This window comes from Octodon degus, unplaced genomic scaffold (genome assembly GCF_000260255.1).
Source record: "Octodon degus isolate 3935 unplaced genomic scaffold, OctDeg1.0 scaffold00016, whole genome shotgun sequence".
NCBI lineage: Eukaryota > Metazoa > Chordata > Mammalia > Rodentia > Octodontidae > Octodon > Octodon degus.
Window position 1 is genome coordinate 15,774,575 of NW_004524592.1, and position 12,790 is coordinate 15,787,364.

At 43.5% G+C, this 12,790-nt stretch overlaps 1 protein-coding gene and 1 pseudogene across 1 annotated transcript in view; one reads left to right on the forward strand and one right to left on the reverse strand.

Annotated features, from left to right (window-relative positions):
• Nop58 (NOP58 ribonucleoprotein) overlaps positions 1-1,494 on the reverse strand; it is a 37,766-nt gene extending 36,272 nt beyond the window's left edge. Inside the window, exon 1 of the mRNA XM_004626740.2 lies at positions 1,226-1,494. Coding sequence (XP_004626797.1) covers positions 1,226-1,270 — 45 coding nt within the window. The 5' untranslated portion in view covers positions 1,271-1,494. The remainder of the gene's footprint in view (positions 1-1,225) is intronic.
• A 4,112-nt stretch (positions 1,495-5,606) lies between these two features.
• On the forward strand, positions 5,607-6,441 carry LOC101564262 (annotated as a pseudogene).
• The last annotated feature ends 6,349 nt before the right edge of the window (positions 6,442-12,790 follow it).

Sequence of the window (12,790 nt, forward strand, 5' to 3'; positions counted from 1 at the left end):
GACCGCGGTTCAATCCCCCAGCACCACATGCCAGCCAGCCCCGCCCCCTGGTGGGCTGAGCTGGCCACACACACACACCACACGCTCGCTCTCTCTGTCTCTCTCAAATAAAAAAAAATTATAAAAAAAATAAAAATCACCATATAAAGGAGCTCAGTAAAATAAGCGCTTATGCGTAGGGTCCTAAATTCAATCCCCAGTACCGTAAAAAAAAAAAATAGTAAAAATTTTAAAAAATAATAATAATCACCATACAATTATGTGCATGAGCTATACACACTGGATTGTATATAACATACTTCTTGATGTAAATCTAACTGGAAAACTCCTCAATGCGTTCTCAAGCATAAATGTTTTTGGGGCCGGGAGGCAGCTCAGTAGAATAGGCGCTTGCGTGGCAAGTGCAAGGGTCTGAGTTCAATCCCCGGTAAAAAAAAAAAAAAAAAAAAAAAAACCGCAATATTTTTCTGCCGCACTGATCTTAATCTAAACAACTCTATCTTGCCCAAATATCATCGCTTCCTTTCTTGCCTCCCTATAATCTAGCTTGAAACAAAGGTTGTTGTTTTTTGTTTTGTTTTGTTTTCGGAACCGAGGATTGAACTCAGGCCCTGGCGCTTGCCTGGGAGGCGCTTATTCTACTGAGCCATCTCCCCGGCCCTTGAAACAAAATCTTATTAAAAGACAAATTACACTTGGCATAGTGACGCATATCTGTAACCCTAGTAGTTTGGGAGGCTGACGTAGAATTCGAAGTTCTAGTCCAGCCTCGGTAAAGAAGCAAGACTCTCAAATAAATGCAAAGTGGGCTGGGACGTAGTTCAGTTTTGTGAAGGACCAGAGTACGGGGTTCAACCCCCGGTATGGGAGCGAGGGGTGGCTGCGTGGCAAATAAATCGGGTAACTTAATCCTCTGCTTGAAAGCTTTCGATCACTCCTCAAAGCACCCAGAACAAAATCCGAATTTTGTCACAGTCTGCAAAAAAACACAGCCCCTGTGTGTCTCTTCTACTGGACCAAACCCTCTAAGGGTAAAACAGCCCCAAACGGCGGGCCACGTGTTCACCAAAACGCGGGCCCTACAGCCTTCCACTGCGTCCCAGAGGCCGGGAACTTAAAAAGCACTACCCGATTCAGAATACTTCCGTCCTCTCCTGAAGTCATCCCGCCCCTCGCCTGTCCAAGCCCGAGCTTTCTCCCTCCAACTGCTCAGTCTCCCACTTACCTTAAAGATGGCGTAGCCAACGGACGTCTCAAAAAGCACCAACATGGTGAGGCCGCGTCAGGGGCCGCGCGGCCCGCCACAAGCTCCTACACCAGTACACAAAGGGCACGTCTGCAGCCACCAAAGGGCCGCTAAGGTCTCGGCCGATGGGACAAACGAACACACTTTCCACAGAGAATCTGATCACGCTGCCGTAGGCATTCGGAGCCCAGCACATGCACAACGCCGTAGCGCGCTTCACCTTCTCCAAGGAAGCCACGCGCCGACGTCACTTCCGGCGGAAGACTGGCGCGTAGCGGAAGTCACTTCCGGGCTATTCCCGCTTTGTAGGAGGGGTGGGGCGGATCGCGAGAAGGTAGCGAGTGGTTTCAGGACTGAAAACGCTTTTTGGCGTAGCGCTACAGAGCAAAAAGTTCGCGCGCTACTTTTAAACCCTTCCTCCACCGTGAGTGGCATGTTTCACATTGAGATAAACGACCTGTTTTTGTGTCTGTTAATTTTGGAAAATGTTTGGTGCTGCCGTCAGACTGCCTGTTTGCTAGCCTTGCCTTCCAGGAAACGCCTCAAAATGACACCACGACTGTCATCTGTCGTCGGTGAGCACTGCGGTCTTCTCTCTGGCCAGATTGATTCTTAGCACAGAATTCTTTCAAATACACGTAAGCCCTCCGGTTTGTGCTTTCTTAAAATAACTTCAGCCTATGAGTTTAGATCTTGTGCCCCTGGGAGCATGGTGGAGGAGCCCTTACCTCCTCCAACCCCCATCCTGCCATCAAATCCCAGCAGAGCTGGATGCAGGCAGGGCCTTCAACATCAAAGTCCAGGCCCAAGTGTGTGCAGGCAGCCAACAGGCACAGGGACATTATTGTCCAGTAGTTGTGCCAGGTTCAGGTCCTGGCTGTCCCTTCCCGTGCTGGTCAGTGGCCTCAGTGACCTTGCCCTCACCTCGTCCCACTGCATCCCCTCCCTCGCTGCTGAGCCTGCTGATGTCCCCAGAGAGAAGCCCTAGAGCCCCGGGATCTGGATGCCACCCTGGCTCTGCAAGCCCCAGACCCCAGCTCAGCAGCCACTGCTCAGAGCTCCACCATGGCACCTTGGAGGAACCAACACAGACACCCTGTCACTAACCCTCTTCCCCTCTCCCACATAGGGCCCCTGCCAAATTCCCTTGTTGTCCACTTGGATCCCATCCCAATTCTGTCTTACTTCCTGCATTTTAACCTTGACCTTGAAGAACCCCTGAGATGCTGGGGCACAGTAGGAGCCCTGTTGTTCCAGCACTCAAGAGGCTGAGGCAGGAGAGTCAACCTGAGTTCAAGTCCAGCCTGGACCAGATAGGGAGACTCTGTCTCAAAAAAAACAACCCATCAATCAATGTAGGATTGAGAATGTAGCTCAAAGTAAAGATCCTTGGTTCCATCCCAGCACAACCCCCTACCCCACCTCCATTCCCCATGTATCTACACATGCATGCATAGGATCAAAGGATGGGGATTTTAGGGTGTAGACTACTGTGCTTGGTTATAAACATTGCTATAATTCCAAGTAGTCAAAGAGATGAGAAACTAAGCTGGATTGATTAGAAGGGGAATGTAGATGAGATGGAAGTATTGTCTCTTTAGTGTGTTATTTATCTTTACAGTTTGAGTCTTTCATTTGTTTTACTTTGTTTAGAGAGAATCTTGCTATGTAGTTCAAACTTGGTTCTAACTCACTGTGGAGCCCAGGCTACTTCACATTTGTGATCCTCCAGGTTCAGCTTCCCAATGCTGGGATTATAGGCATGCCCACACCCAGTTCACTTTTTTTTCAGTATGGGGAATCAAACTCAGAGACACTACCACTGAGATACATTGCTGTTACTTTTAAAATTTTGAGACAGCATCTTACTAAATTGCTCAGGTTTGCCTTTGAGCTTGCAATCCTGCCTCAGCCTCCCATGTAGTTGGGACTATAGGCATGCACATACTTGTCCAACTTCACAACATTTTCCTCCTGTCTAGTCTGCTTAATGAAAGTGCAGTCTGCTAGAGAATGGAAACTATCTTATAGTACTTGTATCCCTGTAGAGCATAATGTTGTGCTAGACATTAAATAGGATTTCAAGAAGTTAAAAGAATACATTTATCAACTCCCACAATGATTGTAATCATTGTATATTACAAATACGGACTAATAAAAATTAAAAACAAAAGCTGCACCCTAAAGTAATAAATAATATTTATAAAATCAGTAAAAAAGAAATAGGATCCCATTAAGTAAGTCTTAAGATTTTAATAAGTGGCTGAGGTTGGTGGGGGACGTCTATAATTCTAGCATTCAGGAGACTGAGGCATGAGGATCACTGCAAGTTTGAGACTAACCTGAGCTACAAAGTGAGCTCAAGGCCAGCCTGTACTGCATAGCAAAACCCTGTCTCAAAAAAATGAAAAAAATTTAATGAATATTTGTAGGAAGTAAAATTCTTTTCCTTTCATCTGACATTTTACATCATTTTCTTTTTATGTATTTTGTTCAGGGTCTCACTACACAGCTTGGACTCTAGTGATCCTCCTGTTTTTAAGAGTCCTAATGCTGGGATTAGAGGCGTGCGCCACCATGCCCAGACTCAGTTACAGGCTCAGCTCGCTCAGCGTGGGGACATCCAGGGGTGGGGCTGGTGTGGCATGTGGTGCCAGGGATGAAACCCCAGTCTCTGTGCTTGCCGAAGCAGGCGCTTAGTCTACTGAGCTATCTTGCTGGCCCTATCATTTTCTAAAATAAATCACTTTGGGGTCGGGGAGATAGCTCAGTAGAATAAGCACTTGCCTGGCAAGTACAAGGGCCTGAGTTCAAGCCCCGGTTCTGCCAAAAATAAATAAATAAATAAACTACATATCCAAGCCAGGTATAGTGGCATATGCTTGTAATCTCAGCACTCAGAAGGCTGAAGCAGGAGGATTGCTGGAGTTCCAGACTATCCTGGGCTACAAAGTGAGCTCAAGGGGCTGGTGAGATGGCTCAGTGATCTAAAGCACCTATTTGGAACAAGCTTAGCAAAGCACAGGTGACCACGGTTCAATCCCCCAGCACCACATGCCAGCCAGCCGCGCCCCCTGGGGGGCTGAGCTGGCCACACAAGCACACACACGCGCAAGTGCGCGCACACACACACACACAGACACACACACACACATAAATAAATAAATAAATAAATAAAATTAAATTAAAAAAAAAGTGAGTTCAAGGCCAGCCTAAACTGTATAGTGAGACCCCCATCTCAAAAAGACAATACAGTACAATACAGAGCCAGACCTTGTCTCAAAAAACAAACAAAAAATAACTCTTCACAAGGCGTCTCCTAGGATTTGTCCTTGCACATTGGTATTTGCATAATTACCCCAATATACTGTTTTAGAGCTGATTCTGATTTTGGATTTGGATCTTGGCCAGATACAGTAATTGCCTAGAAATTCCCTGTTGCAAGGGAAAAGTAAGAGTTTTAATATTTTATTAAACTAAGTACTAGGTCAAGGGGAGACAATACAGAGAAATGTAAGGAGAATATGGGAAACTACAGATACAAAGACATATTTATATGCCTGGGTTGGGGACATAGCTCATAAACTTGCTTAAGCCCTAGCTAGGTTCAATGCCCAGAATTGCCCCTCACACCTAATATGAAATGACAGTGGTAAAAATATGCTTATTCTCTCCTCTTTGTACATCTCAACTCTGTCCCTTGTTTCAACTAGAATATCATCCCCATCAAAATTTATCCCTGAATCTCTAGGACTAGGATAGTATCTGTAGTGTCTGGCACATTTAGGGATATGACCAACGAGTGAATAAATCAGTGGGTAGAATAAATGAGTGATAGATTTAAGTTATTTCAGAGGGCTAGTACAGGCTTCACATGCTTTGGAAATCAGATATGGTCAGAGGACTTCCATTTGCCTAGTAACAGGAGATGGATAATCTGGTTAGCAAACCTCTTTAACCCATTAAACTAATACTTGAGTGTCTATTCTGCTCAAGGCTTTTTTTTTTTTAAGTGTGTGTATGTGTTTGTGTGTGTTTGTTTGTTTGTCTTTTTGAGTCAGGGTCTTGCTGCACAGTGTAGGCTGGCCTTGAGCTAAGTCTGTAGTCCAGGCTGGTCTTGAACTTGCAGTGATCCCTGCTTCAGCCTCCTGAGTGCTGGGATTACGAGTGTGCACCATCACATCGGGTTGTGCTAGGCATTCTTGTAACCACTAAAGACATAGTAGTGAAAAATTGGACAAAGCAAGGGCAAAAGATAGAATGAGTTTATGTTTATTAGAGGTAGGAAGAGAAACATGCTCTGCATTGGCCAATTAAAAATAGGAAAAGGGGTGCTGAGTGGTTGACACCATGCAATCAGATGATAACAAAGACTCAAGGCTTTTGCAGAAATGAATATGGCCTGACTGGACTGTGTAATCGGTCATCTTGTCCCCTAGCAAATAGTCAGTATGCCACTGTTAAAAAAGAAAAAGGGCAGTGCTACTTGTACATGAAGGTTATAGAACGAGCAGCTTTTCCTAGGCGTCTCTGGGAATGGGTCCGGCTTAGTAAAAACTATGAAAAAGCACTGGAGCACATAGATGAAAATCTGATTTACTGGCCCCGCTTCATTCGACACAAATGTAAGCAGAGATTCACCAAGATAACCCAGTACCTAATTTGAATTAGAAAAATAACACTAAAGCGACAGAGGAAACTTGTTTCTTTGAGTAAGAAGGTGGAACGTAGGGAGAAAAGAAGAGAGGAAAAGGCATTAATAGCTGCTCAGCTGGACAATGCCATTGACAAGGAATTGCTGGAGAGACTGAAACAAGATATGTATGGTGACATCTACAACCTCCCCATTCATGCCTTCGACAAGGCTCTGGAACAGCAGGAAGCAGAAAGTGATTCTTCAGAAGTCGAGGAGAAAGATGATGAGGAGGAGGATGAAGATGTGGGAGAAAAAGAGTTCGTGGAAGATGATGAAGTGGATGAGAGTGAACTAAGTGATCTTGAGGACATGGATAAACTGGAGGCCAGTGATGATGAAGATCAGTCATCCAGTGAAGAACAGGCTAACTCGAAACACAAAGGGAAAACACCCCTGAAAGGAGCTTTGTGCAGAAAACGAGCCTATGTGGAGATAGAGTATGAACAGGAGACAGAGCCCATGGCCAAGGCCAAAGCCACATGATCTCTCTGCAAATGTAATGAAGACTGAGCATCCTGAGGTTTTTCTATTACACATACACCTCCAGTTTTTTGCTCTTTTGTATATGTCACACATAGGCCGGGAAGATGGTTCAGTGGAATAAGCGCTTTCCTGTATTATATGTCACACAATATTTGTGTTTTTAATATTTATATTATTTCACTGGGGCAAGAAATATAGCCTGAATGGAGGGGGGAAAAAAGGAAAAGATATACACTGTACAGGGAGAGAGCAGCCCCCTCTGAAGGAGTGAGACAGAATGAAGGAGTTGAGCAAGCCACACTCCTTTCCCTTCATTCAAGTGTGGGGGCACAGCACTGCTCTGGTGATTATCCATGTTTAAATTTAGGAGGTTGTCAAGCCCAAGGTGACAGATCATTAGTTCCAACACCAGTGAGAGACAAAAAGGGGACACCTGGAGTCAGAAATGACCACAAAAGCAAGCACCTAAAGCAAGGGCAGAGCTTCCCCTTAAAGAATGTACTTCTCACAAACCCATAATCCTAGCACTAGGGAAGCTGAGGCAGGAGGATCACTGCAAATTGGAGGCCAGCCTGGAATATAAGGTGAGACCTTGTCTCAAAAAACTAAAACAAAAAACAACAACAACAAAACAGAATCTGGACCTTTAAGGAATGTGGAACTTCTTACAGTAAAGGAAGTAGACACGGCACTAGTTCCTATATACCCCTGTGTAGTTCTGGCGTGGCTCTGTAACGTAGGTTGTAGTTTATTAGTGTGTTACCATATAAAGAAGACAAAGACCCTAGAAGTCTTTAAAGGGCAAGACCCCACCATGTGGGGTGCTCAGCCTTGGGGTATGGATCCACTGGGCCCCTGCAGATAGGAATAAAACTACATCCTGGAAACAAGAGTTGGTGTCCTGTCTTCTGTGTGAGAACCCTGCAACTTTAGAGGTGTCTGACCCTTTAAATACTGGAAGCCTGAGTTATGTGGAAGCTCACTCTGAATTCCTCTTCATCAGTTCCTGTTCCTGTTCCTCTTTCTTTTTCCATTTACCCTTCTGCCTATTCCTGCTACTACTGTCCTGTGATCTTGAATAAACAAAAGCTGCTTACCAGGAGACTGGCCTTGAATCCACTTGTTAGCCTAAGCTGGTCTCAAATTCCCAACGATCTTTCTGCTTCAGCCTGCAGAGTGCTGAGATTACAGGTATGCACCACCAGGCCTGGACTTTCCTTCTTGTGCACAAGAACCTAGACTACTTTTGGTCCATTCAACTGTAACAAGATTACAGTGCCCAAGAGCTCAGTGGTGACTGCCTTTTGCTTTGTTATCTAAAGAGAATATAAAATAGTAAATAAATAAATTAGATACAATACAGTACTTCACCAAGCCAATAGGAATTCAACAATAGTTCCTGTATTGCATAATATTATCTTCAAATTAGTTGTTCAGATTACCAGATATAAACATGCAAAATTGTAATTAAAAATAAAGTTATAAGAATTTTTTTGTGTGTGTATTTTAGGGACGGGTATACAGGGTGTTCAGGGTCTTGGACTCATAGTGATCTGTTTACAGCCTCACAAGAGCTGGTATTACAGGCATGTGCCACCATGTCCAGTCTCAGCGTGCCCCGGGGGTGGGGCTTGTCACAGCAGATCTGGGGATTGATCCCCGGCCCCTGTGCCTGTTTGCAGGTGCTTTAATCTGCTAAGCTGTTTGGCCGGCCCCTAAGAGTTCAAAATGGACCCCCCCCAAAAAAAAATGTAAGCATCGACTGCTCCCCTCTGTAGACCAGCAGAAAGCAGCAGTACAATTATCCAAGTCATCCTGCATACATCCATAAATATGTATTTCTCTACCTTCCCTCCCTCTCCTGTCTTTTTCCTCATCCCATTTTTCCTTCCCTTTGAATAGATTCTTTCCCTCTCACAGTACCTATTGTACCTTTCAGATTTTATTTGCTGTTTCAGTTCTTTTTTTTTTTTTTTTGCGGTACCTGGGATTGAACTCAGGACCCTGCACTTGCCAGGCAAGCGCTTATTCTACTGAGCTACCTCCCTGGCCCACTGTTTCAGTTCTTACACTAGCTAGAAAATACAATGCTTCCATATGTGGGTCTGATTTATTTCCCTTATGAGTATGATCACTAGTTGCATGCATTTACCTATAAAAGCCTCGAGTTTATCTTTTTTACAGCTGAGTAATTTTTTTTTTCTCAGTACCGGGGATTGAACTCGGGCCCTTGCACTTGCCAGGGAAAGGTTTATTCTACTGAGCTATCTCCCTGGCTGAGTAATATTTGATTGTGTAAAAATACCACACCTTTTTTATCGATTCCTCAGTGGATGGACATTTGGGTTGTTTTAGCTATCACAAGATTTAGCTATGACAAATTGCACTGCTATACACGGCTGCTCATTTATTGTTGTGGTATATCTGCTTTCAGTTCTTCTGGGAAAATACCCAAGAGGGGAATAGCTGGGTTGAATGGACCTCAAATCCTACTTTTCTGAGGAATCTCCACATTTGTGCCACTGGGCTACATCCCTGGCCCTTGCATTTTATTTTTATATTGGGGTTCTCACATTAGAGAAACCATGCAATATTTAAGCCTGTGTGTATGAGTTACTTAACATTGTAGTCTTCAGCTGCACCTATTTTCCTACAAATGAGTCAAGTTTAGCCTTCTTTGTAGGAGAGTATGTTCTGTTTTGTGTTATGGTGAGTAAACTTTTAAAATACTAACCTTTGGGCTGGTGAGATGGCTCAGTGGTCTAAAGCACCTACTTAGAACAAGCTTAGCAAAAACAAAGGGACTGCGGTTCAATCCCCCAGCACCACATGCCAGCCAGCCCCGCCCCCTGGTGGGCTGAGCTGGCCACACACACACACACACACACACACACACACACACACACAAATTAAAAAAAAAATACTAGCCTTTTAACCAAATTTCTTTGCAAGTAAATTTTCTTTTCCAACTGCCCTTTTCTTTCTTTCTTTCTTTCTTTCTTTCTTTCTTTCTTTCTTTCTTTCTTTCTTTCTTTCTTTCTTCCTTTCTTTTTTTCAGAACCAGGGATTGAATTCAGGTCCTTGTACTTGCCAGGGAAGCGCTTATTCCACTGAGCCCAGCCCATGCCCTTTTCTTTTAATCTTCAGCAGTTGTTAGTTCCACCAAAACACCCAAGGGTAATTTATCTATTCTCTGTGAGGTGTCCATACTATTAGAGAAGGGTACCTCAGACTATTTTCACCTATATGTAATTTTTCTGGCTGAGTTTTCTCTGTGAAAATAGTTCCCCCAATCAATGCCCCCTCGTGTGTGTGTGTGTGTGTGTGTGTGTGTGTGTGTGTGTGTGTTGAAGCTGGGTCTTATTCACCATGTTGCATGTGCTTTCTTTCACATTCCTAAGCTTTATTGTCCTGTCCCAATCTCCCATGATGCTATAGGCAGTGCTACTGTAGCCAGTTTCTTTGTGTATGTCTAAATCTCTGTTTCAAATGGGGGTGGTGGTACATGCCTGTAATCCCAGCACTCAGGAGGCTGACATAGGAGGATCACCACAAGTTTGAGGCCAGCCTAAGCTACAAAGTGAGTTCAAAGCCAGCCTGAACTGCATAGCAAAACTGTCTCAAAAAAAATTAAAAAAAAAAAAAAAATGTGCTACTGGGGATTGAACCCAGAGAATGCCCAACTATACTCTAGCGCTTGATCCCTAATGTGATATATTAGGAGGTGGAGCCTGTGGGAGGTTATTAAGTGTATATGAGATCATTAGCACAAGGGTGGGGCTCCTAGGCTGGTAATAGTGCCTGGTAATAAGAGAAAGAGACCAGAGCTTGAATGTTTTCTGCTATGTGAGGACATGGCAAGAAAGCAACTAAGACAGAAAGCGAGCCCTTGCCAAGAACCAGCCCTGCCAGCACCTTGGTCTTGGACTTACTGACCCAGGGAACTGAAAGAAATACAGTCGGTTGTTGCAGCCTTCCAGTCTACAGTTTTTTGTGTTCCAGCAGCCTAGGGGAAACCATCCCCTACATTCCTTGGCTCATAGCCCTGCTTCCTGTCACAGTTTTGGACTTTCTTTGTTCTTCTTCTTCATTGTCTTCTTTTTACTTATAAGGACCCTTGTAATAGCATTGGGCCTACAAAGATAAGCCAAGATAGTCTCCCTATCTGAAGACCCTTAAGTGACTGTATTTGTGATGTTCTTTTGCCACACAAGGTGACATATTCATGGGGTCTGCAGATCAGGACATGGTAACCTTTGGAGGGCCATTATCTTTCTACCACAGACAAACTTTTACTCTTTCTTTCTTTCTTTCTTTCTTTCTTTCTTTCTTTCTCTCATTTGGTCTCATTTTGAGATCTTAAAATCACTATATAACTCAGCCTGGCCTCAAATTCTTGGCAATCTTTCTGCCTCAGCCTCCCTAGTATTGGGATCACAGGCATGCACCACCACACCTGGCTAAACACTATAACTGTCAACAAATTGCTTTTTGAACAGGGTATTGCTAAATTGCTGACATTGAATTTGATATCCTCTTCCATAAGCCCAGAATATCAGGGCTTATAGGCATGTGTCACTTCATCTGGCTTGATTGGTTTTTTCTTTGAGACAGGATCTCACTCTGTAGTTTAGGCTTGCCTTGAACTCACTATGTAACCCAAGCTGCTCTTCAACTCCTAGTGATCCTTCTGCCTCAGCCTCCCAAGTGCTGGGATTACAGATATGTGATTATTTTCTTTTCTTTTCTTTTTCTTTTTTTTTGCATTTTAGGGTGTTCAGGGTCTCACTACTAGATTGGACTTGTAGTCATCCGCCTGTTTACAACCTCCCAAGAGCTGGGATTATAGGCATGCACCACCATGCCCAGTCTTGTGATTATTTTCACATAAAAGAAGAATAATTCTATTTTTAGTTGCTTAGAAATAATATGGCAATTTATTTATTTATTATGTATTTAGTACAGGGACTACACAGATTGGACTTGTAATGATCCTTTTGTTTTCAGCCTCCTAAGTGCTGGGATTACAGGTGTGTGCCACCATTCCCAGTCTAATATGGTAATTTAATAATTTTTTTTTTTTTGTCTTTTTGAGACAGGGTCTTGTTATGCAATGTTATGCAATCCAGGCTTCCTGGATGTTGACATTACAGGTATGCACTACCACACCTAGCAAACTTTTATTTTTTAAGCAGTGCATTCTGAAATATATAAAATTGAGATTTTTTTTAAGTTTCAAATTTACTTTAAAATAATTTAGGATTTTTTTTTTAAATTTTAGTACAGGGTCTACAGGGTCTCACTACATAGATCAGACTCATAGTGATCCTCTTGTTTTCAGCCTCCCAAGCACTGGGATTTCAGGCAGGCTGGGGGTTGAACCTTGCTGCTGTGCTCTGCTTAAGCAGGCGTTTTAGTCTGCTGAGCTATTTGGCCAGCCCAATAATTTAGGATATTTGGCGTGCCTGTACTCTCAGCACTTGGGAGGCTGAGGCAGGAGGATTGCTGGAAGTTTGAGGTAAGTCTGGGCTCCATGTCTCAAAAAAATTTTTTTTGTTTTAATTTAGGAGAGAGAGAGAAGTAGGTGAGTCAGTTTAAATGTGAATAATGTGTATTTGGTGATGAAAAAACATGATGCGACGCCAGGGAGATGGCTCAGTGGAATAAGTGCTTCCGCGGTAAGCACAAGGGCCTGAGTTCAATCCATGGTTCTGCAAAAAAAAACAAACCAAAAAACAAAACAAAGCAAAACAAAACAAAACAAAACAAAACAAAGGCATGATGCGAGTTCTGCTAAAGAGAAAGGGGGTAATCTGAGTAAAGGGGACTAAATAGGGAATGGAATGGTTTTCTGGTCTGGGAGAAGCAATGTATTAAGCATTTTAAAATTTTGTGACAACGATGTTTTCACATGTTGGTACCTTAAGAAGCCAGGCAAGATTCTCTTTCCCAGAGTCAGCAAATTCTTAAAGATGGCAAAGGATTTACTTGAGAGCATGAATTCACTATGCAAAGCTACGAGTCCTGCAGTCTGGGACATTACTGTCTCCCCTGACCCAATCCATGTCTAGTTATCACACGGCAAGGGCTCTCACGGGGAGATCAAAGGCCTTGCAGTTATTCACACTGTCCAATCCTAAACATGTTCAGCTGCTTATGCTTTTTGCCTGTTCCTTGTGGTGAAAACTACAATGAAGAATTTTGCTCAAGCTTTGTTTTCACTTGGTCTTCCATCCTTCTGTTAGTGCCCCATGTGGGCTACTGTGCCTCCTGCACCTAGGAAACTGTAAGTGTAAAACTTCCTTTCACAAATTTTTTTTTTTTTTTTTTTTTCCGGAACCAGGGATTGAATTCAGGCCCTTGTG